The sequence below is a fragment of the Rhodnius prolixus genome, unplaced genomic scaffold, assembly GCF_049639745.1.
Source record: "Rhodnius prolixus isolate KJV_2025 unplaced genomic scaffold, Rpr scaffold_10, whole genome shotgun sequence".
In the NCBI taxonomy this organism is placed as follows: domain Eukaryota; kingdom Metazoa; phylum Arthropoda; class Insecta; order Hemiptera; family Reduviidae; genus Rhodnius; species Rhodnius prolixus.
Genome location: NW_027411615.1, coordinates 14,541,006 through 14,563,430, shown reverse-complemented (window position 1 = coordinate 14,563,430; position 22,425 = coordinate 14,541,006). Strand labels below are relative to the sequence as shown.

The following is a 22,425-nucleotide window of genomic DNA, read 5'->3' as shown; positions in this document are numbered from 1 at the left end:
TGCTATTATAAACACAGAAATCATTACCAAGGCTAAATTTATGGTTCGTCAATACAATTATGATCCATTAATTTGAATAACATTTAATGTCTCTAGGCTTTTCTTGCGAGTAAATGATGAATAATTTTCCTAATTTTTGACTCTTTGTTTCTAGTATTTCGAAGCTGAAGCTGTTTGATACAGTGTTTTAATCAATTTGAACAATCTTTATCAAGTAAGTTGTTAAATTATAGTGCTGGCTTTGTTTCGATTTCAAGGATTCAGACAGAGTCTCCGGCTATCGAAGTACTTTCGTTTACCCTTTAAGTCAAATATTTTTGTTTTCAAGCACAGTGCTGGGGGCAAGTATGAGAGTTACTATTCTCTCTATACACCTCAAGTCCATTAAATTCGTCATATTAGGTTTTATTTAAATTAGCTTCAAAACCTTTCATTAAAAGCATTGGCTGTAAAATGTGCTGAAGGTAAAATGAAACTATTAATAACCATCAATTAAAAAAATAATACAAAATAAAATGTTAGGCATTGCTTTTTATTAACTTAAAAACATAAATATCATAAAATAAAACTTAAAATAAAAATAAAATAGTAACAGCATCGTTAACTTTTTTAATTTAATTGTATTAAAAAAAAAAAAAATTAGTAATCACATATAACTTTTTGGAATTATGCACTTACACAATTTAATGCACATCATCTCAATCTTCTCACTTTTGATTACGTTTTAATTTTCCTCCTCATGGAATGAAATATTTTAGTTTTACAAAGATTTACATCTACTCTAATGCCTTAGGTATATAAATACATTTCATGTTTGGAATTCTAATATTTGACTACGTTGCAATACTGTTTGACAGTAGTTCTTAATTATTTCACAAAGCTATTAAGATAATTGTCGTGGCAAATTAGAAAGTTATAAATGCCTTGCAAAAATTGACAGCAATTATTAATTTTTTAAATGACAATACAATTTTGTTTATGACAGGTCCCTGTAATTTTTTTTTTTTAAATGATTAAAACAAAAACAATTTTTTTTTTTTGTTAAAAGTTTTGAAATTGTAAACTGAAAATTCAGCATCGAAGATAAATCAATTTCTACTAAATTGCACTTAAAATTGCTTTGTCCCTCTCTTTATATCTATAAAAAAATCTTTTTCTAAAACATTCAGAAAACTGATATAAATTTCCGGATAACATGAAATTAAAGATCCCTACGATTTTTCGTTTGAGAAATAATGTTTTCTCACTCTTCCCTTCTCTATCTCTAATGTGCTGAATTTCAAGCTGTGTTTACTATTTCAAAAATCTATAAAACTGTACTCTGAATGTACTGTGCTACAACATTCACCAAGCTAAAAAAAAAAAACTAATTTTGTAATTGGCAGAATTTAAGGAATGTTGATTTTTCTTGTTAGGAATTTTTGGACAAAAAAAATTTCCGTCTTCAATGTTTTATTTCTGGATGTTAAAGTCAAATAAGGTCATCATGAACGTTAATGTATTTTATTCCTTGCCAAATCGCTATTCTTTCTAATGTTTTTTTATTAAAATGCAACAAGATATAATGATACCGAATTTATGAGAGATAAATTCAACATTACAGGCTCCATTAAAATATTTAATATGCTGATGAGGCCTTATTAAGTGACTAACATTTTGAAATTAAACAACTAAGTCCTTCCGTCAAAAATCTTTAACAATGAAAAACCACTTTTGTTCTTGAAAATTTATTATTATTTATAAAACCAATTTGCACTTTAATCACTGTAAATTATTTACCAATTTATACAATGAGGCAAACGTAATATCCTTAAAAATATTGAATTCTGCTTTTTTAAAAAAACAGGCTTAATTAGTACTAATGTTTAAGCCACATATTTGTAAGGCATCATTTATAGAATTAAAATAATTTCTTTAAAAATAAGTAAAGTAAAAAACTAATAAATACGCAAATAAATTAAGTTCATAAAGCTAAAAAAAAATTGTTTTCTTTTCTTTGTTCAATTTAAGTAAATTATTAATGGATATATATCACAATTTTACAACGTTAAAGGTTAAAGTAACTGATATTACCAAAATTTAAGTAATTAGTATGTACTTTTAAATGCATAACAGGTTTTATTCAGTTCAAATTGCACTACATATTTAGAAAATAAAATTTATCCTTTTTTTTCTTTTTGCAAACAAACATAAAATATATGTTGCTTTTAAATTAAATAACAATTTAAAAAAATAAATAACATAAATTAAAGTTGAAAAATTAGGAAAAGGAAATAGCAAATAAATATTCTAAAATTAAAAATAACTACAATTTTTTTTTCCTTTTTTTAAAAAAGAAAAATGAAAAACTGAGAAAAAAAAGAACCTGAATAATGAGTATGTTTATTACACTTTAATACTACCTTAATATTTCAATATTACTTTGGATAGGATCATCATTGTACATTGGTCTTACAGAGGCAGTCTGATGGAATCTTTGTCTATTTGAGAAATCTTCGTTATCTTCCGTTAACTGTGAAGGTGACAATTCTACACCTGGATGGTATGGTGGTACAACTATTTCTTCGTAGTCAACTCCTCTTTTACTGTAATTCAAAATGTAAAATTTATGTTAAAGGTTAATTTGCTTATGCTTATTATACTGGTCTCACGATAAGAGTAGATCAAAAGGCCATCTTCTTTTCAATCTCCTCATAGGATTACCTGGTAAACTGGAAGAACATGGGTGTGGTCTATTAAAGGATTAGGATAAGCTATTGTACAAGCAATGGAATTTGAGAAAACGAGTTTTCTCAAGATCTTTAACGAAAGGGTGATATTTTGAGGTAATCTTAGGATGGATGATTTACGAGGAATCGGTCAAATAAAACAACTCGTCTCTTTGCCAACGTTTCGACAAATATATTGTCCTCTTCAGGGCGTGGCTATGCGGATTGGTTGAGTTACAGAAATTGAACAGAAACGTTGGCAAAGAGACGAGTTGTTTTATTTGACCGATTCCTCGCAAATCATCCATCCTAAATTTAACAATTTACGGTCACGAAACCAATATATTCATTTTTGAGGTAATTATGGCTTGTGAGGTTAGATACAAAAAACGGATCCAAAATGACTGGATACGTTTAGTCGATCCCCATACTTTGATGCCGTATGATGTAATAGGTCGCAGAAACCGTAGGTATGTATAAGAGTGTTCTCTTATTTAGTTATGGGTTTCGATCGTTTGTAAGCAGTTCTGCTAGCGTTAGTCAGTTATATTAAGCTTAGCAAGTTTACTCGTAGTTGGTTGGTTTCTTGTCTTTTAAGTCTAGTATGAGAGATTTTTTTTTAAAGAAATTGTACCTCTATTTTTGTGTTCAATGCAAACAAGTCTTGTGCGTGATTTCTAAGTTAAACCTTTTGTCTCGGTGCATTCCTAGGTACCGCAAATGATCAGAATAGGAATATTATGCAAGAAGGAGGGTGCTAGATTTTTTAACGGCGATTGTTGGAGACAAGATTCCAGAGAGTAAAGATGAAGGAAAAGCGAATGCAAGATCAGTATGTATGGGGAGAATAGTAGTTCTTCAGTGGAGAAATTAAAGGAGGTGTCAAAAAACTACAGGCAAGTTAAAAGATTTATGCGAAGAAGTGAAGGGAAGCTATGATACTCATACTTCCTAGAGGTAATCGACCTAAAGAGCACAGAAAGAAGATTGGAAATCTCCTTAAATGATTTTAATGTTACAGGGAAATAATACCTTGAATTCAAGAGTTATAGTTATGGTGACCTAAAGGTAATGAATCTGCTGGCTGAATAGTCAAATGGGAACTGCGATTTCTGAACTGATTGTTATTCAAAACTTTAAAATTGAATCAGTTGTGAATAAGATAAAAACAACATGAAAATATCCACATTTATTAAACTGGGCGCAAAAAAAATGTTAATATCTGTCTAGCAAGAAAGACACATTTAGATTAGTAGTGGCCACGTTTACTCTCCGGCGGGGCTCCTGTCCACCTGTCCTCTTCAACTGCAATCCTCTTCCTGTTACAGATCTGGTGCACTACCTTGGGCTCTACATAGACAAAAGTCTCACGTGGAACCCACACACTAGACTTAAAAGACAAGCAATGACGAAACGTGCGAAACTGCTTTACAGACTACTTGGACGACGCTCCAAATTGCCCATAGAACTTAAACGATTACTATACAATACTATTATCAAACCTATGTGGACTTACAGACTAGAGCTGTGGGGTTCAGCCAAACCAACAAACCTACGGACGGTACAAACATTTTAATCAAAACTCCTCCGACAGACAGCTGACGCACCTGTCTACGCGACTAACCTTAACCTTCACACCGACCTCAACATTCCCTTCATAGACCATCAAGCCAAGACTAAATATCAAAAATTTCATAATACTCTCTCTACTAGCTCAAATCCTCTTGTACAGTCTCTCGCCTCCTCTGACATCCCTAATACTTCTCGCTGACTGAATCGCCAGTGGTCCCGCGACTTCCTTACGGTCTGAAGGCCTAAATTATTACTCTTCTATCTCTCCTCTCTCGTATAGAGAGTGCTACCGCTGGGTAGCTTCTCTCCTCCTGGTCTTCCCGCACCAGTTCATCTCATTCACCTCCTATTTACTTATTGTATATATTTTTACAGATTGTAAATTACAAAACAAATAAAAAAAAAGATTCGTAGTGGTAAAGACTTGTTCTTTTTTTTATTCTATTAATTATTAGAACATCTAATACAAGTTAAGAATAATTTATAACATACCCGCACATCATTAAGAAAGCGATACGAATCCAACGGAAAAATTTAAATTCGGATGCTATGCCAGGTTTAACTGCAGGATTGGTCAGTCCAACGTATAACCAAATAATAAAAACTATTCCAATATTGGCCATAGCATAGCTCCAATGTACAAGGAACATCATACCTAGCTTTAGGAACGCCTGAATAAAAAGAGAGGAAAAAAAACGATATATTAAGATGAAACTTAAAATTACTTTACAAAGAACAAACACTGTGAACCTACTCCAAACAAAGAAAGCCATCTATTGCATAAATTTGAATACCAATTTGTAGTTTTCTTATGTACAGTATGACTAGGAGGTTGCTGTTGTTCTGGACTTGGCGTGGATGCTATCTGAAAATAAATTTTGTTTTATGTCAGAGTTAAAGATTTAAAAAAAAAAAAATTGTTATCAAAATAATTTACAATTTAAACGTCCTTATAATATAAAAAGTTGTACCATATAACATTTATTCAAAAGAAGAAGTGGGATATATACAGAAAATTACAACGTACACTTACTGCTGAATACATTCTATGTTGACTTCTTTCAGGAAATAATGTATCCAAGTCATTACTAAAATCACTCTGCTGAAGTGAAGGCGAAGAACCAGAATTTGGTCTATCCTTGGTTCTAAGATAAAACAAAACAAAAAAAATACAACATTATAAAAGTTAAAATGGTTTCCACAATAAATATTCAAAAATGCTTTATTATACCACTGACCTGAATCTTTGTTCACGTCGCATTTGAATATCAAATGTTTGAGCTAAAGCAAAATATGCATAATCAATAATAGCGTACATCATAAGGAAAGGCATTGTAACAACTGGGGCAAGTGAATTTATATCTCCAGCTAATATAAAACCAATAGTTACAGCAGCTACTAAAACCAAGGCGTAAACTGGGACTCTGTTAGGACCTCTCTGAAAATTAATGTTGTTTAAAACAATTTATTGAGATAATAAATATGTATTTCAAATTATGAATCATACGAGACTACTGCACAAACTGATTTACTCCACTTTGCAAAATATCTAAAATTTAAGTGACAAAACACTTGGTTCAGTCATACCTCTGTACATTTGTAATAAAGTTCCCAAATAATAAAGACTAACACCATTTAACGACATAAAAATGTTTTGGCTATTGAATAATAATTTATTTCAGAAGCCACTTTGATTAAACTCCGCGCTCTATTGTAAATCGTTGCAGTAATTTAACTCAAATAAATTACTGATTATTTGAGTAAATTTATTTAAATATATATTATAAACGGAATTTTAAAGAAACAATGTATACTTTACTTAATTATTTCATTGCATTTTCCATTTTTTGTTTTACGGAGTTAATCAAGTTGGGTAGTAAACGATTCTATACATACTTACTCCTTTTCCTAAAATTTGTATCAGGGGGATGACATTTTCGTTTGCAATTGACTGCAGTACCCTGGGAGTTCCATACATCGCTCCAAGACAACTTGACATTGAGGATACATATAAACCGGCCAATAATAATATTCCTTAAATCAAAGTAAATCAATGTTAAGATTCTCCTAAAAAAGCTAAACAAGTACTTATTGACACTCAAATAATAATAATAATAATAAAATACTTACTAACAGCTGAAACTTTAGCTGAGATCATGAAGTCAGTTTTCAATGCTTCACGAGTACATGTAGAACCCAATACAAGAACAAATATCAAATAAAGACCAGTTCTGAAAAATTATTTCATGCTGTATAAACTTAATCGTAAATACCAATAACACATACTGTAACTGTAGTGACCCATTTAACGCCAGCTACTTTGATAATTCTCAATTATGATGTGTATCAATATAAAGCAAAGCGATGCTAGCAAAAATCCACGTTCTGTCCATCGATTACCAAAATTTTATTTGAAATAAATAAATGCTACTTACACTGTCATTATGGCGGCTAAAGTCCCATTAGGTATATCTTTTGCTGGATTCCTCAGATCACCACTCATATTAATACCAGCAAGAATGCCAGTGATTGTAGGGAAAAATACACCAAATACCGTGTACCAATTGTATCCATCAAAATAACTTGGATATAAATTATTACTCAATTGGCCACTCCACCATCCCATAAATCCACTTCCTGTATATAAATTAATTATATTTTACTTTTATAAGTTAGTAAATGTAATTAATATTGTTAAATTTATTTAATACTTACTCCAGTCTGTGTGTACAAAACTTCCAACGACTAAATCTAATGCAGCTAGAAGTAACACTACCAATAGCACAAACTGTAATTTCACTACCCATTTAACGCCAGCTACGTTGATAATTCCCAATAAAAGCACAGCACTGCTAGCAAATCCGCGTTCTGCCCATCGATTACCAGAAACACCAACAAATCCTGCTAACGATTCACCTAAACCTAATACAAATAAACTGCATCCAACCGCCTAAAACAAAAAATTTCGTATTAAATAACACAGAATATTATTAAAAAAAAGAGTAAATACTTAAAATAATGGAAAGCAAAATTGTTTAACCTGTCCAAAGACATAAAGGAGCCCGAAAGCAGTGCCCAGTCTCGGACCAAGAACGTGAGCCAAAAGAAAATAAACACCACCGCTTTCCATACGACATCTTTCACATATCCCAACTGCTGACAACACTGTAATCAATGCTATACCAACTGTAACAAATTATTTGTAGAAATTAAAACATATTATCGTGTTTAATGTAAATATATATATTTTTTTTCATTTTATTAGTAGTATTTACAACTACAACAAATGTTGTAACCAGTAAATTTGATGTTATTGGTTCAGTTCATTTGTTATGACATGTTACGGGTAATCACACAGTGTTGAAACTCTTTCACAGTGGATTTCACTGACATCAATAAGCTGTAGGCCACTACTTCAAGCGATGATGATTATTAGGACGATTAGGAGAGGGCAAAAATGAAGAGTTAGTGAAGAGCAGTGAGGCTTAATTAGATCAGTGACAAAAGGGATGTGAGGGTCAGTGTGAATGGTAAGGTTTGATATATAAGGTGTATTAAGGATTTTTTGTAAGATTTTTTATTGCAATGTTTACATGCATTGGTATTTGAATGTTTGATTGAGTCCCACACTTCTTCTCCGTACGTCCATATAATTCTTAACAGTGTCTTGTTGATGGTTAGTTTATGATTTAGGTCAAGATTTGATCTGTAGTAAGTAGCTTGAAGCGTATGTTCACGTCTTGTCGTTTCAGTCGTGTATGTGGGTTTCTAGTGAGTCTCTTGACAGTTTACAGTCCTAAGTATCGTACTAAATCAGCTTGAGGGATCGTAACACCATTCAGTTGAATTCGTGGACAAACAGTTTTCCGTAAAGTCAATGTAGTGAGTACTACTTTATGCCCATTTATTTAAAGTTTTCATTTTCGAAACCATATTTAGAGAAGGTTTAAATGAATTTGAATATTCTGACTGGACTTCTCCAGTTTTTTGCCTAAAACAGATCAAAGGAGTAGCCGCCAGGCGCTGCATTACAGATTTATTCGTTTTCAAGATCATTTTAACAATGGAGAATTCCAACTGTACGCAAAATGGCGTTGTAGATGTAAGATAGGAAGAGAATACCATCTTTTGGTACGTTGCGCAAAATTACTAGTCATAAAGATCATAGCCAGGAGGTTTTTTTTTAATTGGTAGTTGTTTAATAATGTACTTTACTTCTGAAGGTTTAAAGGCTTTAGGAGGTAATAACTGAATAAATTCTTCTCTTTCTGGTGATAAGTGTTACATCTTAGGCGTTTACGCCTGAAACAGCAACTAAAGAAAGATCTAACTCTTTCAAGTCAGCCGTTTTAGAAATTTTGTACGCGAAATTGGAGTGCGGATACCACTAGTGTATGCAGCTTGAAAAAAAAAATTAATTAAAGAGACCAAGACCCACCAAGGATAGTATTGCTGCGAAGGTACGATAAATAGATAAGACTGATTATGCTTTAAATCATATACGTACTTATGCTTTAAATATACGTTAAAATACTGTTTACCCTTTGTAAATAATGAAAAAGTAATTACTGTGAGGGAGTATGTGTACAACTAAATTAGGATCTAATCTTAATTCAAGATGTCGAGGCGCGTACTTTCAAAAGTCCAGATATTATCAAATAATCATGTCGAATGAATCTGCCTCAAGCAAAGTCTAGAAAGCAAAAAAAGCTAAACAAGTCAAAAGCAAAGAGGAAAATAAAAAGAGAAAGTCATCAGGATTCTAGTCTGCAGCGATCTTAAATTTTTTTCATTAAGTTAAGCAGCAAAATGGAAGACAAAACAAAATTTTTAGTAAAGATGAAGAAATACACGTATTATTACGTGGGTAGAATAAAGGTAGTGGTACTGGGTTCTATTCCCGGTCTAGGCCTTGGATTTTATTTAATGGTTAATATGAGAACTTTGACGTAAAGTATGTACGCTAGTCGCCTACGTCCACGACACCTAATTGGTAGTTGGACGTAAAGCCCGCCTGAAAAAGAATAAAGGTAAAACATCAAATAAATTACCTGTAGCCAATATCATTAAAATTGCATTTAAAACACCTGCTTGTCCAACAATCCATCCTGAACGAAGAAATACAATAACGCCGAATACATTGATTAAACAAGATGTAAATACTCCGTCTAATGTGCCAAATAGTACTGGTTCAGATATGAAAAACTGAGATTTCCACCATGGGCTTTCATTCTAGAAGAAATCATTCCAAATGTTCAGCAAAATTGTTTAAGCGAGCAGTTTAAACAGTAAAACCTGCCTAAACTGTTAACAATTGCATATTTATAAGTGTAACTTAAATTAAAATAAATAAATATGGTAAACAGGACATATACCGTTCAGTTTACTTCCACAAATTAGATTTTTACGCTTTTAAAACGTAAAATTAAATTAAGTAATTGGAGAGGCATTCATTCTGATCTGACATGGTCTTTACAGAAAAGATTAGCTTTAAGATGCTTAAAATAAGAACTAGCTAATTAAGTGATTTATCTTAAAAACTATGAGAAATTCTCGTTTTAGAATAAGCTTCTCACTGACAAGTAGTGATCAACTTTTTAAAATATTTTGGAAGTTCTGATGAAGGGCAACAGCAAAACAACCCACCCTAGTCTACATATAATTATTACTAACAATATGGTTAGTATAGATCTTTCAAATAATTTACTTGAGAACTTTTGTTCGTTTTGGACACGCCAGCACCTATTTCAGTGAAGTCTCATCCGATTATAGATTAGTAATTTAAGCCTAAAGGTGGATCGCGATTCACTGAAAAACAACAGTTTGTACTTCTAAAAGACAGGTTGCTACATAAAACTATACCATGGCTTGGTCATTCCAAATTGGCCGCACTTGACATGTTACGGTAGGCCGCGGGTTGTGCATACTCTTCAAAATTAACAGTTTTCATCTTGCTTGTGCCAAAAAAAAATTACTATTTGCATCAGATAATTATTTATAAAACATTAATGATGCATTTTATGTAATTAACACCAAAACAGATTAATGATCTTACATGTTCACCAGCAAAAAGTTCATTTGGTCCAGTTGGTTGATGACCTCCACTGCCAAAATCTCCATTCTGTCTTACTTCACCTTCTTCGGAGCTACCTAAACCAAATTTTGACCAATCGACTGTCTCCCCGTTCTTTTCTTTGTTGGGCATTATAAATTAGCATCTAAGGAAACCAATACAATCATTAATGAACTTAAATATCTAAAATATTAGCTTTTTTAATATTACAAAGTCTCAAAACAATTTCACCCTGATTTATCAGTCACATCATGCTTTGATTCTTTACTTCTGGGATCGTATTTACATCTAACTTTAGAGGTTTGCTCTTTGCATTTTCTAAAGTACAAGCGCCCTTGACATTATTCGGAGTAATCTAACTTCCTTGAACTTATGAAGGAACATTAATGGATGTTTGTTTATCTTTTTCTTCACTTCTAATTACTATGATAAAACTGATCAGTGGTTAATTAATCAAATGAGGGAGAAATAAATATTACGAAGTCCTATACATAAATGAACTCTAAAGACTCCAAGTTAAAATTCAATTATTCTAACTTAAAACCGAAAATGTTTCAATTGTATCACGAGTAAAGGATTTTAGCAGTGATAAATGCTAAAATAACTTGTTTTAAGAGAAGAGAGATACGAAATCAAATCTCGTTACTCCAGTTTGGGGTCATAGGTAGTGCTAATTTTCGCAAAATAAAAAAAAAAAAAAGCTAAAAGATCATAAAGCATTTAGGTGAGAGAACTCTGAAGAGAAACCCTCAAAAAATAAATCTAAAATAATGAGTAAGCACTGATCAGTTAGTTATGTATGTATGAAGAAATTTTATTATTTCTTGAATAATTCAATGTTTCTTCATTGCCGCACATGTTCTGACTGACAAAATCCATTAACTTAGCTAGAGTACGAACTTTCATTTGTAAATATTTACTAAAAGAATTGTAAGTTAAGTAAATAAATAACCTAAAATAACCTTCCATATTTGTTACTCACACAAGTGTTTTTAAGGGGAGATATCCATACATAACTCTTAGAGTATTTATCGTTACCACGCTGACTGCGGTCATATAAATCCAAGTAATTATCACAGAACACAATCTCTTATGGTATCTAAAAACACAAGCAACTCAGATAACCCATCGTGTACTACGGTACCTTATGTACCTTCCGACATAAGACCACTCCAACTCACCAACTGCTTAGAGCAGAAAGATGACACAATAGCGACAGGTTAGTCAGGGCACTACTGCTCTGCTTTTTTCCAACATAATTCAATCAACACTGAATATTTTTAAAGACGAAAAAAAGAATTTTTGTATGCAAAACTAACTAAATAATGAAATGTTTAAAAAAACTGTTGTAATATTAAAAAATTGATTGTATGTAGCTAATGTCCCTAAGGCTCACTGGACATTCTGCTCTGATTAATAAAGTAATTGTTCCATGATTACCCTAACTAGTTTGAATGTAATATATATATCTATTTTAGCTTCTACATCTTACAATCATAAATCTGATGACCCTTTTAGATAATTATCCATTTTGCTCTATGAAACTTGTAACCTTTTATTAGTTCCATTCACTGGCACTAGGCATCCCTCCCATTATTAAATTTTTAGGAGTCAACGCCTGAGTTTTTTGGTACCCAAATGATCTTAAAGCTCATTAAAAAAAAATCATTTTTTTTATATTTTCTTTTAAAATTTATGTCGGTGATAATCTGTACTTTTTTATTTTGCCAGGAGTCACCACCAATGGTTTATTTTGCTCAGGAGCCCACTCACAAGCAATGAGCTTCAATATTCCCACACCAATCTTCCTTCTAACGCTTCTACCATACGTCCTACTGCATACGATATTTGCCACGACTTCCTCTTCCACTTTTAAGGTGGGTAAATATCAAGGGTCATTGGAGCACAGAGGCTTTTTCAGTGCATAGTGTTCTCTCCTTACAAACAACAATATTCATCACCGGTCAGTACGCTAAAAGAATATCCTAAGAAGTGACCATCTTAGAGCTAGCCGGCACTGATACATACCGAATGAAATAAATGAAGAAGCCCTCCAATATTTTCAAATTGTTACGACTGTTAAACAAAATTATTTATTCTTTTGGGCGTTAAATTATGTGGAAAAGAAAAAAAACATTAAAAACAGAAATAAAACATTAAACGCTTTTTATCTAGATCTTTAGCTACGGATATATCGTAAAATAACAAAAACGTCCACCAGACTTTGTTAGAGGTCCGGGAAGTTAAACTAAAGATTAATTAAATTAGCAAAAAGTGGTTAGACAAAATAATGTATCTACCAGAAAACGCTCTACTTTTCTCTCTAAAGTAAACTTTGGAAGGCATCCAAAATGAGTACACCAATAAATGATAATCAAAAATCCTTCAGAAATTAAGGCTTGAAAGTTCAAATTAAGTCAAATTAGACACAAACATAATTTTATTGCTATATACTCAAAACAACTCTCCATAAATTAGATCTAAACTTTTGATTTATGTAATAATTATTTCATTATTATTATTACATAAATGTGTGTTAAATTTGTAACTTATTATTGTAAATAATTAAGCGTGTAATCTGTAATATAATATACGTATAACTGAACTTATTTGGTGTATATATATAAGGTAAAGACGCTTAAGTTATTACTTATTGAAATTCCTTATATTTATTACTGAATTCATTAATTCGTGATTATTAAGAAATCATTATAAAATATTATCACTTTTTTTTTACAAAATTTTAATACCGTTTTTAAAAAAAGTTTATCTTTTGAAAACATAAAATATTTACATATTCATGAATAGATGTTTTAGAAATTAATTCCTTAATCTTGCCAGTTGCTGTTCTAATTCTTCTTCGGTCGGCAAATTTGATTTTGTTGATTCATGTAAACTGCCAGAAACTGCTGCAGGTGCTTTGGCCATCTAAATCATAAATATTTAATTAAGTTCAAGCAATTTTTTTAAAATTTCGCAAAATAAAATTTAAACAAAAATAAATTTTAATTACCTTTCCAGATATTTCAATTCCAATTTCATCTAAAACTTTGTTTACAATCGCATCACTTTCTTCTTCATCGCCGGATTCATTCATTATGTCGTCTAATGTATCATTTACTAAAAAGAATAGATAAATTAGTGTAAACATTGATAAGTTGAATTGTCAGCTAAAATGATTTGGAGTTGTAACTATAGACCCTAAAATTTGGTTTTATGATTTCAGTTCCAAGATAATCATTCTGCTTAATCTGACTAAAAGAATTATTATAAAGAAATTAATCAAATTGAACTTTATCTCAAAATTTGAGAAGAATTTCCTTAATAAAGAACATCGGATTAATATTATTCAACGATATCTTCATTAAACATACTTAATTCTTCTGTCATATCCATTTTCATAGAAGCTTGTTGGAACGTTCTCATATCTCCGGCAATCTGTTCTGGTTTAAGAACACTATTAATATTCTTCATGGTCTGGGCTGTTGTAGATACGGCTCCAGCGAGTTTGGCATTTGCACCAATCATGCGATTCTGTGAGCTAATTCCTTGGATCTAAAAGCAAAGGAATATAATTATACTCGTATAACTTTCAATTGCAAAGTAAATAAATTCTAAATAGAACGGAAACTATATTTCTCATCTACAATTAGACAAATTCCTGAGATGTATTTTAACGAAAAGTGGGCAAAAATTAATTTAAATTGGAAGAGAGTGAACGTTTTTAAAACATTTTGTTATTAATGTTAAAGTATTGACATAAAAACGTTTTCACTCTCCTACATACACATTCTCCGAAAATTGTAGGAATTCGTTCCCCCGAATAATTCGTTCGCCCAAATAAACGCGAAGATTGTAGAAAATGATGATGTTCCAGCTTTATCAGTAAAACGGGTAGCTAAAATTGAACTTTTTGCTAATTCAGTGAACTTAAAAAAAAAAAGATTTTTGTTTTTTAAATATGATTTAAAAGAACGTAGAATGATCCTTATGAACATATATTTGATATTTTCATTGAAATTGAAAATAGCAATTTATACAAAACTAACAATCTTATGCTTTTGAAAGCAAAAAAGTGATATCTGAATATCGTAATTGCTTGAAGCTTTCTAATGTTGCCAAAAATATGAAAAAGATTTGAATTTACAATTGTATAAGTCGCCTTTCCGGCGGATCTGAAATTTGATTTAAATGTGAACGTTAATGAAACTGATTTTATAAGACCTTCAGAATACGAAACGATGAAATTTAGAACAGAGGAAACTATATGTATATTTTGATACAATGGTAATCATTTCTCCGATAGTGCCAGCTAGAAAATCAAGATCAGTGCTCTGATCAGTGCACACAGCATTCCTCAGAAACGTTTACAACATAAATCGCCCATAATAGTATTAATGAATAAATAAAATCTAACAAAGATGGCAACTTAATTTTTTAGAAACTTGCAAAATAGGAAAAATATAATCTCGCCGAGCAAGCGACGAATCTTAGTCCAAAATTTACCTGGACAAATATCTGAACCACTAAAAGTCACCAATCTATTTAATAAATATAAAAATCAGCTGTAAACCTATGACTTTTCCTTTCTGCAATGCGTAGAAACCTTATTGGCAAATTTTTCTTTTAAATACAACTTGATTTCCCCTTAAAACAAAAATAAATGCAGAAGAGGAAACCATAAATATTAGATCCAGGCTTTTGTAGAAGATTCCATCATATGAATTTGGTTGGTTTATTTTGAACAGTTCTCACAAAAAACGTCAAAATTCATAATTTCAGAAATTTTACATCCTAGTTAAACATTAAAATGCTTTTTAATAAGTAAGTACTAACTAACTTCTTGTTAAATTTTAAAATTACTATTATAAATAGATAAAATATCCATGGTATTAAAAAAAGAGTAAAAATTAACATAACAAAATGAAAAAAAAAATCATTCCAGAATATATAATTAGATACTGTACCTTTGAATTAAACGATAATGCTCTATTTTTCTGTGCACGAACTTGTACAAGTTGTTTGGCAAGTAATTTACATGCTGCTAAATTATTTTCTTTTGCAGCTTTCTTGATTTCCATTTCCTAGAAATAAGTTCAGCTAAATGAATACTCTCAAATTCATTAATTATCCAGGTATTTGCAAATTATGAAACAAAATTTTTATCACTTGGTGTCTTCTTAGAATTAACAAGTTAATGCAATAATGATTGAAAAATAATTCCTAATAATATGCCGTCTTATTGTACGAACTGAAGTTAGCTCGTTCTTGATAAATGTCCATGTTACAATTAAGAAAAAATCTGCAGCTGTACCCTGTCAAGTTTTTCCCTTAATCTTACTTCTAGTTCGAATAATTCTGAGAGCGAATATCAATCGAATTTTGAGCAAAACATTTAATTCACAATGACTAAATGACTAGAAATGGAAAACTGTAGAATAAACCTCAAGCAAATTTCAAATCAAACTTACATATATATTTGCAGACCCACTCGATTGGTTTTCTAGAGATTGTACACGAAAAAAAAATTATTTAAAATTAAAAATTCGCACTTCTCGAAATTTTAACGAAAAAAAGAAAATTTAATCCTCATTAATAGTGTTTGTTATAAGCGGTGGAACCGTTCACAAAGCAAATACCACCAACATCCAAGTGTCCTTAATCGTTTTCTTTTTTGTTTGTTTTTATATTTTTAAGTTTAAAATATTTAAGTATCTTTTTTAAAGAAAGTTTTAGAGAAAATAAAATGTAAAATCCCTTTAATAAGATAGCAATTTCGGTTGAAGGATTTTCATCGTGGATAATATTGAGAATCTATAAAGGTGCGTAACCGAAACAAAAACGTTTACTGACAACAATGTCCATCACCGGCCAGTAAGCAGGAAAATGCTCCTAAAAAGAAAAACTCTAAGGGACATTCGAATCTGGGATCTCCGCCGCGTGGGAATTTGTCAGCAAACCACCACTGAGCTAATCCCTTTCCTTTTTTTAATAATTAAAATAAAATAAGAACAATTATTATTTATTCCTATTAATTTATTATTGCAACTTTAAAATGGGCTCTCGTTACACAATTCTTAACCTACATATGTATTTAAATTACACTCTTATTATAAAAATATTTACCTATTACTATTAAACCTAAATCAGAACTATTAAAAGAGAACTGCGAAAAGTGACGTGGGAAAGACAGCTTTTTTGTATTTAATATGCGCAGATTCAACTCCAAGTTTATATTACCATGAATATACTTAGTAAAATTTAAAACAGTTCAGGTTGAATGAAAAACAAACTTACAGGAGTTAGAGGAGACTGAGCACACTAATATGAAAAAATTTAAAAAGATTGAAAAAAGTTTTCTTAAGACGCGTCAACATTTCTGGTTTCTGGCATACGGAGCCTTGGAGTGCACGGAATCTAAGTAATGTTTTCTGATACGGGCAACACTACTATCACTAAGCTGCTAGCCTTTGACGCCCTTAGAAGACATGTAAAGTCCCTAATCTCGAACATGAAATTCGTGCAAACCAATGTCAAGTGATAATTAAATTATTTCATGTTTAAATTGATACCTAATCGCTTTCAGAACACAAATAAAACAATTCTAATGTACGAAACATATTCTTACAGGAAATATACCTTCCATAAATAATCTCGAGAAACATGTCACGTTATATTTACCAATTTCTTTTCTTCTCTTTCCATTTCTCTTCTATCTCTTTCAATATCACGTCCTGCTTTTCGCAAAGCTCGGTCATTTTCTCTTTGTTGCTCTAAAAATAGAAATTTAACATGAATGATTACAAAAAAATCTAGTATTACATTAATTAGGGAATACCTTAGTAAAACGATATTCGACGTTTGGATTATTTGTAAACTTTTATTGTCTTTATTATACAAAATGAATAATTACCTTTCAAAGTAGGTTTTTTCCCAAAAATCCAATCCATGATGTTGAGTTTAAAAAATACTTTCTTTAAATAATGTATGTATGTAATTTTTTAAGTACACTTCGATTTCATCAAAGGACACAAGTTATCACATTGTTTCACCAATTTTAATGCTACTATACTGAATGCTGCATGCTAAGATCGATACGAGAAAATTTTAATCATCCCAACTTGTATGCCATGATAAGAGACATAACCCTACTCTAATCAATTGCTAAGTTGGTTAACATTCATTAGCAGCAACCAGTCAGCTGTTGTTTTAAGATATGAGATAACGACATTCAAAATGTTATGTACAAACGTTTTAATAAAATATATTAATTACATCATAATGATATAAACGTATTAAGAAATTCACGGGCGACTAATTTTATTTATTTAAAGTTTCAAATAAATTAATATAACCTTACACTTCAGTTTTGTGTTAGGTTTAGTGCTCAGGTTGTTTGCTGCGGTTAACCTTATACAAACAACTGGATGTATGTATCTGTAGCAAAAAAATATTTGGCATAAATGAAGGAGACGGTGTTATTGATTATAACTGGCGGAGTAATGATCATTACTTGTTGAAAACTATTTTTTACTCTGTAAAAATGAGTATGTCGCTCTATGTATTATATCGTTGGTGTAAATACGGTTTAAACAATTTTGCCCGATGTGAAACACTCAGCAGTTGCAGTTTAGTTCTGCATTTAAGAAATTCATCGTGGAATAGAAATTCAAGTTTCTGTGGTAATACGGTTTTAAAAGACAATATTTTAAACTGTTCTCACGTAAGATTTTACTGTACTGTAATAGAAAATACTAGAATTAAAGAAGGTGCCTTAAGATACTTTACATATTATGGTTTCAAATATGAAGATACCAGTACATTAATTAAATCTTGTCCGGATATTACTCGTTTGTCTGAAGATAAGTTAAATGAGATTTTAAATTGTTGGGCGCAGTGTAATTTTGGTGAAGATCGTATGACTTCATTAATATTAAAACATCCAAATTTAATATTAATTCAGTGTAAACAAGTTCAAAGTTTACATGTCTATCTTTCCTCAAAGTTCAAAAAAAGTGAAGTGTACGAAATATTTTTTTCATCCCCACAGCTTCTTAAAGAGAACATAGATAGTGTTAATGATAAATTATATTTTTTAGAGGAAGAATTTAACATAACCAAATCTCAAATAGCAAAAAGTGGAGTTTTGCAATATACATTAGACTTTATAAAGAAAAGGATAGAATTTTTGATAAGAGTTGGTGTATACAAGAAATTGCAACCCAAGAAAAGTACTCACGTGAATCCTAGATTAGACATTATTGTGCGAACCTCAGATAAGGAATTTTCTACAAAAGTAGCTGGCGTAACGTTATTGGAATATGAAGTATTTCAACAAATATTTCAAAAAGAAGAGGATGATGATTAGAGAAAGAAATTCCATTTTACCTGAATGTTAACAAATTTTAGGAACTGTGGAGAGAATACAAGTTTTTCCATTTTTAATTATTATGTAAAAAAAATATTAGCCCTTTTTATTAAATAAATGAGTTAAAAGGGATGTGTAAATTATACTTAACACACACACACAAAATCTTTTAAATCATTATAAAGGAGATTTGATTACTTTGTACACCAAATTAACTCCTAGAAACCTAAATTCCATCCTTAATGTCTCAAAAGTTACCGGAACATTACATTTTTTAAAAAATTACCTCCATAAACTAGTAATGTGTAAGAAATACTTGTTAGCAAATAACTTTTTTTTTGTAGCTCATACTAAGTCCTAAAAATCCAACTAACCATCGGATGTCATTAATGGAGGCATTATTTAGTCGTAAATTAAATAAACTGCAACTGTATGGATTGTAGAAAGAAAACGGTCACTTATTTCATAGTGGAAATAACGTTTTGATAACCTATGTGTCAGAAAAATTGTGATACAATTATTTTGAGAGTTCAATTATAACTCAATAATTGAACTAATTTTATTACTTTTAAAGTAACAGAATTGTAGACAAAAAATCCTTTTGTTCTATTATCAAACATTTATTTAAGAATTGTTTTATAAAAACGCTAACATTGCATTGGTAAACAATTTGTTAGATGAAAAACACGAGATACAAAAATATTCAACAAAATAAAAATAAATTACAAAACAGAAAAGAAGAAAAAACAAAATGAGTGAGAAATTAAATGATCTATACACACTATTTATTGATGCAACACAAATGACTAATGAAAATATTATTTACATTAGCCTGAGTATTTTACTATTTTTCAGTAGAATCTTCTGTAGCATTACTGTGCACTTTATCATCAATGTAAGAGAGGCATTTTTGTCCTGTATATATTAGACCACAACCAGTTAATAAACCTAGTAAAGATGATACACAATTGCTTCTTGTGCTAACAGTGCGTAAAACTGCCCACAATAGTACTGATCCAAAATTAAACATAATAGCACTAAATCCACTGAAAAAATAAAATTAATATTAAAATTGGGCTTAAGTTTAGAAAATGCATTATTATTATTTGAGAATTATTGAGTTATAGAGAATATTTCCTAGTTTTGTAACCTATCCGGTTTCTGTGGATGCAATGTAAAGACTTGTTTTGTTTTCAACCTAATTTTATTTCACGAACTAATTAATATTCTTATCTATCACTACGACAGTAATATTGTAAAGTTCGCAGGAAATATTGTATCTGTAGAGAAACATTAAAGGCACTAGGGTATCCAGAGGTGAAGCTCCTCGGAATAATAGGCAAATAGTGGTGGCATTAGGAGTTGAACCACTCCTATTCAATATTAACTTAGAAAACTATTGCAGGTAAGTGGAAACTGCTTAATAAGAATCTTTGGAAGGATATCATTTCAAAGTTTATCACAAATTCTGTTGATATAAGCATTATAAGCTTGTTACTGAAATTCCTACAGGTTTTAGTGAAGAGTGAACTTAACAAACAAATCACACTCTTCAACAACTTCACAATACAAGACCTAAATGCTGGTACTAATGATATGAACAGAATTTTTCTGGCTGCTGGATTCATTTTTAGACATCTTTTTTTTGCAGGCGTTCGCTTATCATTAGAATGTTATATTTAAAAGTGCGTTACATTGGCATATTTGATTAAGAGAAGATACTTATTTAACATATTTCGTTATTTTAAATTTTCCGATATAATCTTTACTAACAATTCAAATAAAGAGAAAACGTTCAAATCTCTGAGAAGGTTCATTTCAAATTCAACTTACCACTTAAATCAACAGCAATTTCAAATGAAATGAAAAGTGATACCCGTACCTGTAAATTAATCTCATTTGAGGAGTTGCTCCTTGAAGATGTGGTCGATTATAAATGTATAAAGCTGATCCCAAAACTGAATGAGCTAGTAAAACGTTGGTTACATCTCTAGATGGAAAAACCCTATAAATTCACAATCAATAATCAATAATTTTCACTAAAATATAGTATTTTTAAAATTAATAATATCCAAACACTTTGTACTTACCTCATTATAAGGCCAGGATTCATTACGTTAACCGATAATGTAGCATAATTCGCAACTCCAAACAATGGTACATAGTGGAATGCCACATTTGTTGGTGTGATTGGTTTTAGACCAATTTTAGTGCATATAGTACACTTCTTTTTCTCTTGCGCAGTATCTGTCATTTTTCAAATTAAGTATGGTAAAAAGAGGTAATAACACTAAAGTAGAAAAGAAATTCACTGCTCTCTAATTCTAGTTCCCTTAATAGCCCTCCTCCGTTCGATAATGGATATACCCAGTGTTGCATCGCAACAAAAAGTCGTAAAATATTATGGTTTACACATTTCTTACTACAAAACTGAAATTCAATATTTTAGTAGAAAATTTCCTTAAAAGAGTTTCAATAAACCTTTTTAATGTTACAAAAAATAAAATAAATACGCCTCCTCCCAAAAATCTATAAACTTAAACTCTTGACAAAATACGTCATTACTAGAAGATGTAGGCTGTATTTTCAAAAATCGTCTTCAAATACCAGAAAAATACTAACCTCGGTTTGTTTAGGTGTTCATTTTTTTAATTAAGGCTGGTTAAACATTAGGTTATTAATGCTCAGAGTGTTCTTAGTTTCTTTAAGCTATCAAGAATGAAATCAAAATTACTATCATTGAGGTATCAACTACTCTTTCAGAGACGTTGAGTGAATTCCTCAATTACTGTTTCAGTCCACTGACTTTAACTTGTAAAAGCCCTAGCATTTAAGTAAAGGGTCATGCTTGCTACTTTTTTGACGGGATTGGTGGGAAGCAATTAGCATTTTCCCTTGAAATTTATTTATTTCAAAATTATCAATCCGCAGAAGCAATAGTAGTTTAGTAGCTCATGCCCTCATGAAGTTCGACACATGATAGGAACTGTATTTATAATCTATTATTTGCAATACACCTCTAGAATTGCGATGTTGAGGTGCCAGGTGATGATGGTGTAGAGTCAGCACATTTTATTATTTTTTAGGTAAACTGGAATGGTTGCATTTATCCGTACCAGTTCATAAATCCTCTTCTTATATTGCAGACGTAATTATGATTTGACTTTACAGGATATATTTGGATACATGTTATAAAATTTGTTTATAGTAAAAAATGAATGTACTCGTATTAATAGGGAATGGCAACAACTCACTGTCCCAATGAAGGCAGAATATTGGTCTAATTATAGATTCTTCAAAGTAAATAATTTTTGTTATCATTTTCATTGCCGAATCCATCGCTCTTCTTCTTCAACATTAAAACTGCATTATTCAAATGCTTATAAGCGCATAATCATAGTGTAAACTATGTATGCAAAAGGATCTCATTCTTAACAGAAGAGAATCAGAGATTGTGAATTTTCTGGAGACGGAAGGCAATGGACACTTATTGAAGAACTCTACATTATCCAAGCTAATTAATCCTGTACTACAGATTTAAAAGGTTATGGATTCATTCGCCTATTTTTTCTCTTCTGGTATCCCTGCAATCTTTTGCCATATTAGAAGATGTCCTTAAAAAGAAATTACAAAAACATTCTGAAACTAGCTAAAACACTGCCCTTGGATTGTTTATTTTTAGAAGTCTCTACAGCTCACATTTC

The 22,425-nt window shown here is 30.8% G+C and overlaps 6 protein-coding genes across 11 annotated transcripts in view; 3 read left to right on the top strand and 3 right to left on the bottom strand.

Moving 5' to 3' along the window:
* The window catches only part of LOC141457118 (uncharacterized), a 55,894-nt gene extending 54,908 nt beyond the window's left edge, over nucleotides 1–986 (top strand). The window contains exon 12 of the mRNA XM_074133654.1: nucleotides 155–986. The gene's annotated coding sequence lies outside the window, so the exon portion shown is untranslated. The remainder of the gene's footprint in view (nucleotides 1–154) is intronic.
* On the bottom strand, nucleotides 512–11,865 carry LOC141457114 (solute carrier family 12 member 8). Of its 5 annotated transcripts, none has more exons than XM_074133647.1 (13): nucleotides 11,846–11,865; nucleotides 10,336–10,498; nucleotides 9,332–9,512; nucleotides 7,321–7,466; nucleotides 6,996–7,230; nucleotides 6,716–6,917; nucleotides 6,411–6,511; nucleotides 6,181–6,314; nucleotides 5,519–5,718; nucleotides 5,308–5,425; nucleotides 5,035–5,145; nucleotides 4,773–4,951; nucleotides 512–2,585 (listed from the first exon to the last, which is right to left on the bottom strand). In XM_074133647.1, exons 2-13 carry the CDS (start codon nucleotides 10,483–10,485, stop codon nucleotides 2,399–2,401), a joined length of 1,944 nt encoding a protein of 647 aa, XP_073989748.1. In that variant the 5' UTR covers nucleotides 10,486–10,498; nucleotides 11,846–11,865; the 3' UTR covers nucleotides 512–2,398. The 5 variants fall into 5 exon arrangements, with proteins under 5 accessions (XP_073989748.1, XP_073989749.1, XP_073989746.1 ...); XM_074133648.1 differs by lacking the exon at nucleotides 11,846–11,865 and adding an exon at nucleotides 11,336–11,476 and having other exon boundaries at nucleotides 5,314–5,425; XM_074133645.1 differs by lacking the exon at nucleotides 11,846–11,865 and adding an exon at nucleotides 11,336–11,452.
* On the top strand, nucleotides 11,439–12,523 carry LOC141457124 (uncharacterized). The gene is made up of 2 exons (XM_074133665.1): nucleotides 11,439–11,572; nucleotides 12,085–12,523. The coding sequence occupies exons 1-2, from the start codon at nucleotides 11,446–11,448 to the stop codon at nucleotides 12,279–12,281; spliced, it is 324 nt and encodes a 107-aa protein (XP_073989766.1). The 5' UTR covers nucleotides 11,439–11,445; the 3' UTR covers nucleotides 12,282–12,523.
* A 252-nt stretch (nucleotides 12,524–12,775) lies between these two features.
* On the bottom strand, nucleotides 12,776–17,511 carry CHMP2B (Charged multivesicular body protein 2b). Its single transcript, XM_074133663.1, has 6 exons — nucleotides 17,267–17,511; nucleotides 17,035–17,126; nucleotides 15,321–15,437; nucleotides 13,728–13,908; nucleotides 13,367–13,473; nucleotides 12,776–13,281 (listed from the first exon to the last, which is right to left on the bottom strand). The coding sequence occupies exons 1-6, from the start codon at nucleotides 17,301–17,303 to the stop codon at nucleotides 13,174–13,176; spliced, it is 642 nt and encodes a 213-aa protein (XP_073989764.1). The 5' UTR covers nucleotides 17,304–17,511; the 3' UTR covers nucleotides 12,776–13,173.
* On the top strand, nucleotides 14,601–18,853 carry LOC141457121 (transcription termination factor 4, mitochondrial). Of its 2 annotated transcripts, none has more exons than XR_012460204.1 (2): nucleotides 14,601–15,177; nucleotides 18,453–18,592. XR_012460204.1 is itself a non-coding variant. In XM_074133662.1 (2 exons), the coding sequence occupies exons 1-2, from the start codon at nucleotides 15,458–15,460 to the stop codon at nucleotides 18,719–18,721; spliced, it is 300 nt and encodes a 99-aa protein (XP_073989763.1). In that variant the 5' UTR covers nucleotides 15,353–15,457; the 3' UTR covers nucleotides 18,722–18,853. The 2 variants fall into 2 exon arrangements, 1 of the variants encoding a protein (XP_073989763.1); XM_074133662.1 differs by lacking the exon at nucleotides 14,601–15,177 and adding an exon at nucleotides 15,353–15,488 and having other exon boundaries at nucleotides 18,453–18,853.
* A 467-nt stretch (nucleotides 18,854–19,320) lies between these two features.
* On the bottom strand, nucleotides 19,321–21,094 carry LOC141457123 (uncharacterized). The gene is made up of 3 exons (XM_074133664.1): nucleotides 20,812–21,094; nucleotides 20,604–20,726; nucleotides 19,321–19,767 (listed from the first exon to the last, which is right to left on the bottom strand). Exons 1-3 carry the CDS (start codon nucleotides 20,973–20,975, stop codon nucleotides 19,566–19,568), a joined length of 489 nt encoding a protein of 162 aa, XP_073989765.1. The 5' UTR covers nucleotides 20,976–21,094; the 3' UTR covers nucleotides 19,321–19,565.
* Between the last annotated feature and the right edge of the window lie 1,331 nt (nucleotides 21,095–22,425).

Bases quoted from the DNA above. Each gene is read 5' to 3' on its own strand.
- LOC141457114 (XM_074133647.1), bottom strand. From the start codon at position 10,485: ATGCCCAACAAAGAAAAGAACGGGGAGACAGTCGATTGGTCAAAATTT. The intron at 7,231-7,320 runs GTTAAACAATTT...TTTTTGTTTTAG, and splicing joins TCCTTTATGTCTTTGGACAG to GCGGTTGGATGCAGTTTATT. The intron at 2,586-4,772 runs GTATGTTATAAA...TTTGAATTACAG, and splicing joins GCTTTCTTAATGATGTGCGG to TAAAAGAGGAGTTGACTACG.
- LOC141457124 (XM_074133665.1), top strand. From the start codon at position 11,446: ATGGTATCTAAAAACACAAGCAACTCAGATAACCCATCGTGTACTACG. The intron at 11,573-12,084 runs GTTAGTCAGGGC...TTATTTTGCCAG, and splicing joins AGATGACACAATAGCGACAG to GAGTCACCACCAATGGTTTA.
- LOC141457121 (XM_074133662.1), top strand. From the start codon at position 15,458: ATGAATACTCTCAAATTCATTAATTATCCAG. The intron at 15,489-18,452 runs GTATTTGCAAAT...TATATTTTTTAG, and splicing joins CAAATTCATTAATTATCCAG to AGGAAGAATTTAACATAACC.
- CHMP2B (XM_074133663.1), bottom strand. From the start codon at position 17,303: ATGGATTGGATTTTTGGGAAAAAACCTACTTTGAAAG. The intron at 13,909-15,320 runs GTACAGTATCTA...CTTTGCTTTTAG, and splicing joins CATTATCGTTTAATTCAAAG to ATCCAAGGAATTAGCTCACA. The intron at 13,474-13,727 runs GTATGTTTAATG...TATTCTTTTTAG, and splicing joins GGATATGACAGAAGAATTAA to TAAATGATACATTAGACGAC.
- LOC141457123 (XM_074133664.1), bottom strand. From the start codon at position 20,975: ATGACAGATACTGCGCAAGAGAAAAAGAAGTGTACTATATGCACTAAA. The intron at 20,727-20,811 runs GTAAGTACAAAG...GTGAATTTATAG, and splicing joins AATCCTGGCCTTATAATGAG to GGTTTTTCCATCTAGAGATG. The intron at 19,768-20,603 runs GTACGGGTATCA...TTATTTTTTCAG, and splicing joins CAAATGAGATTAATTTACAG to TGGATTTAGTGCTATTATGT.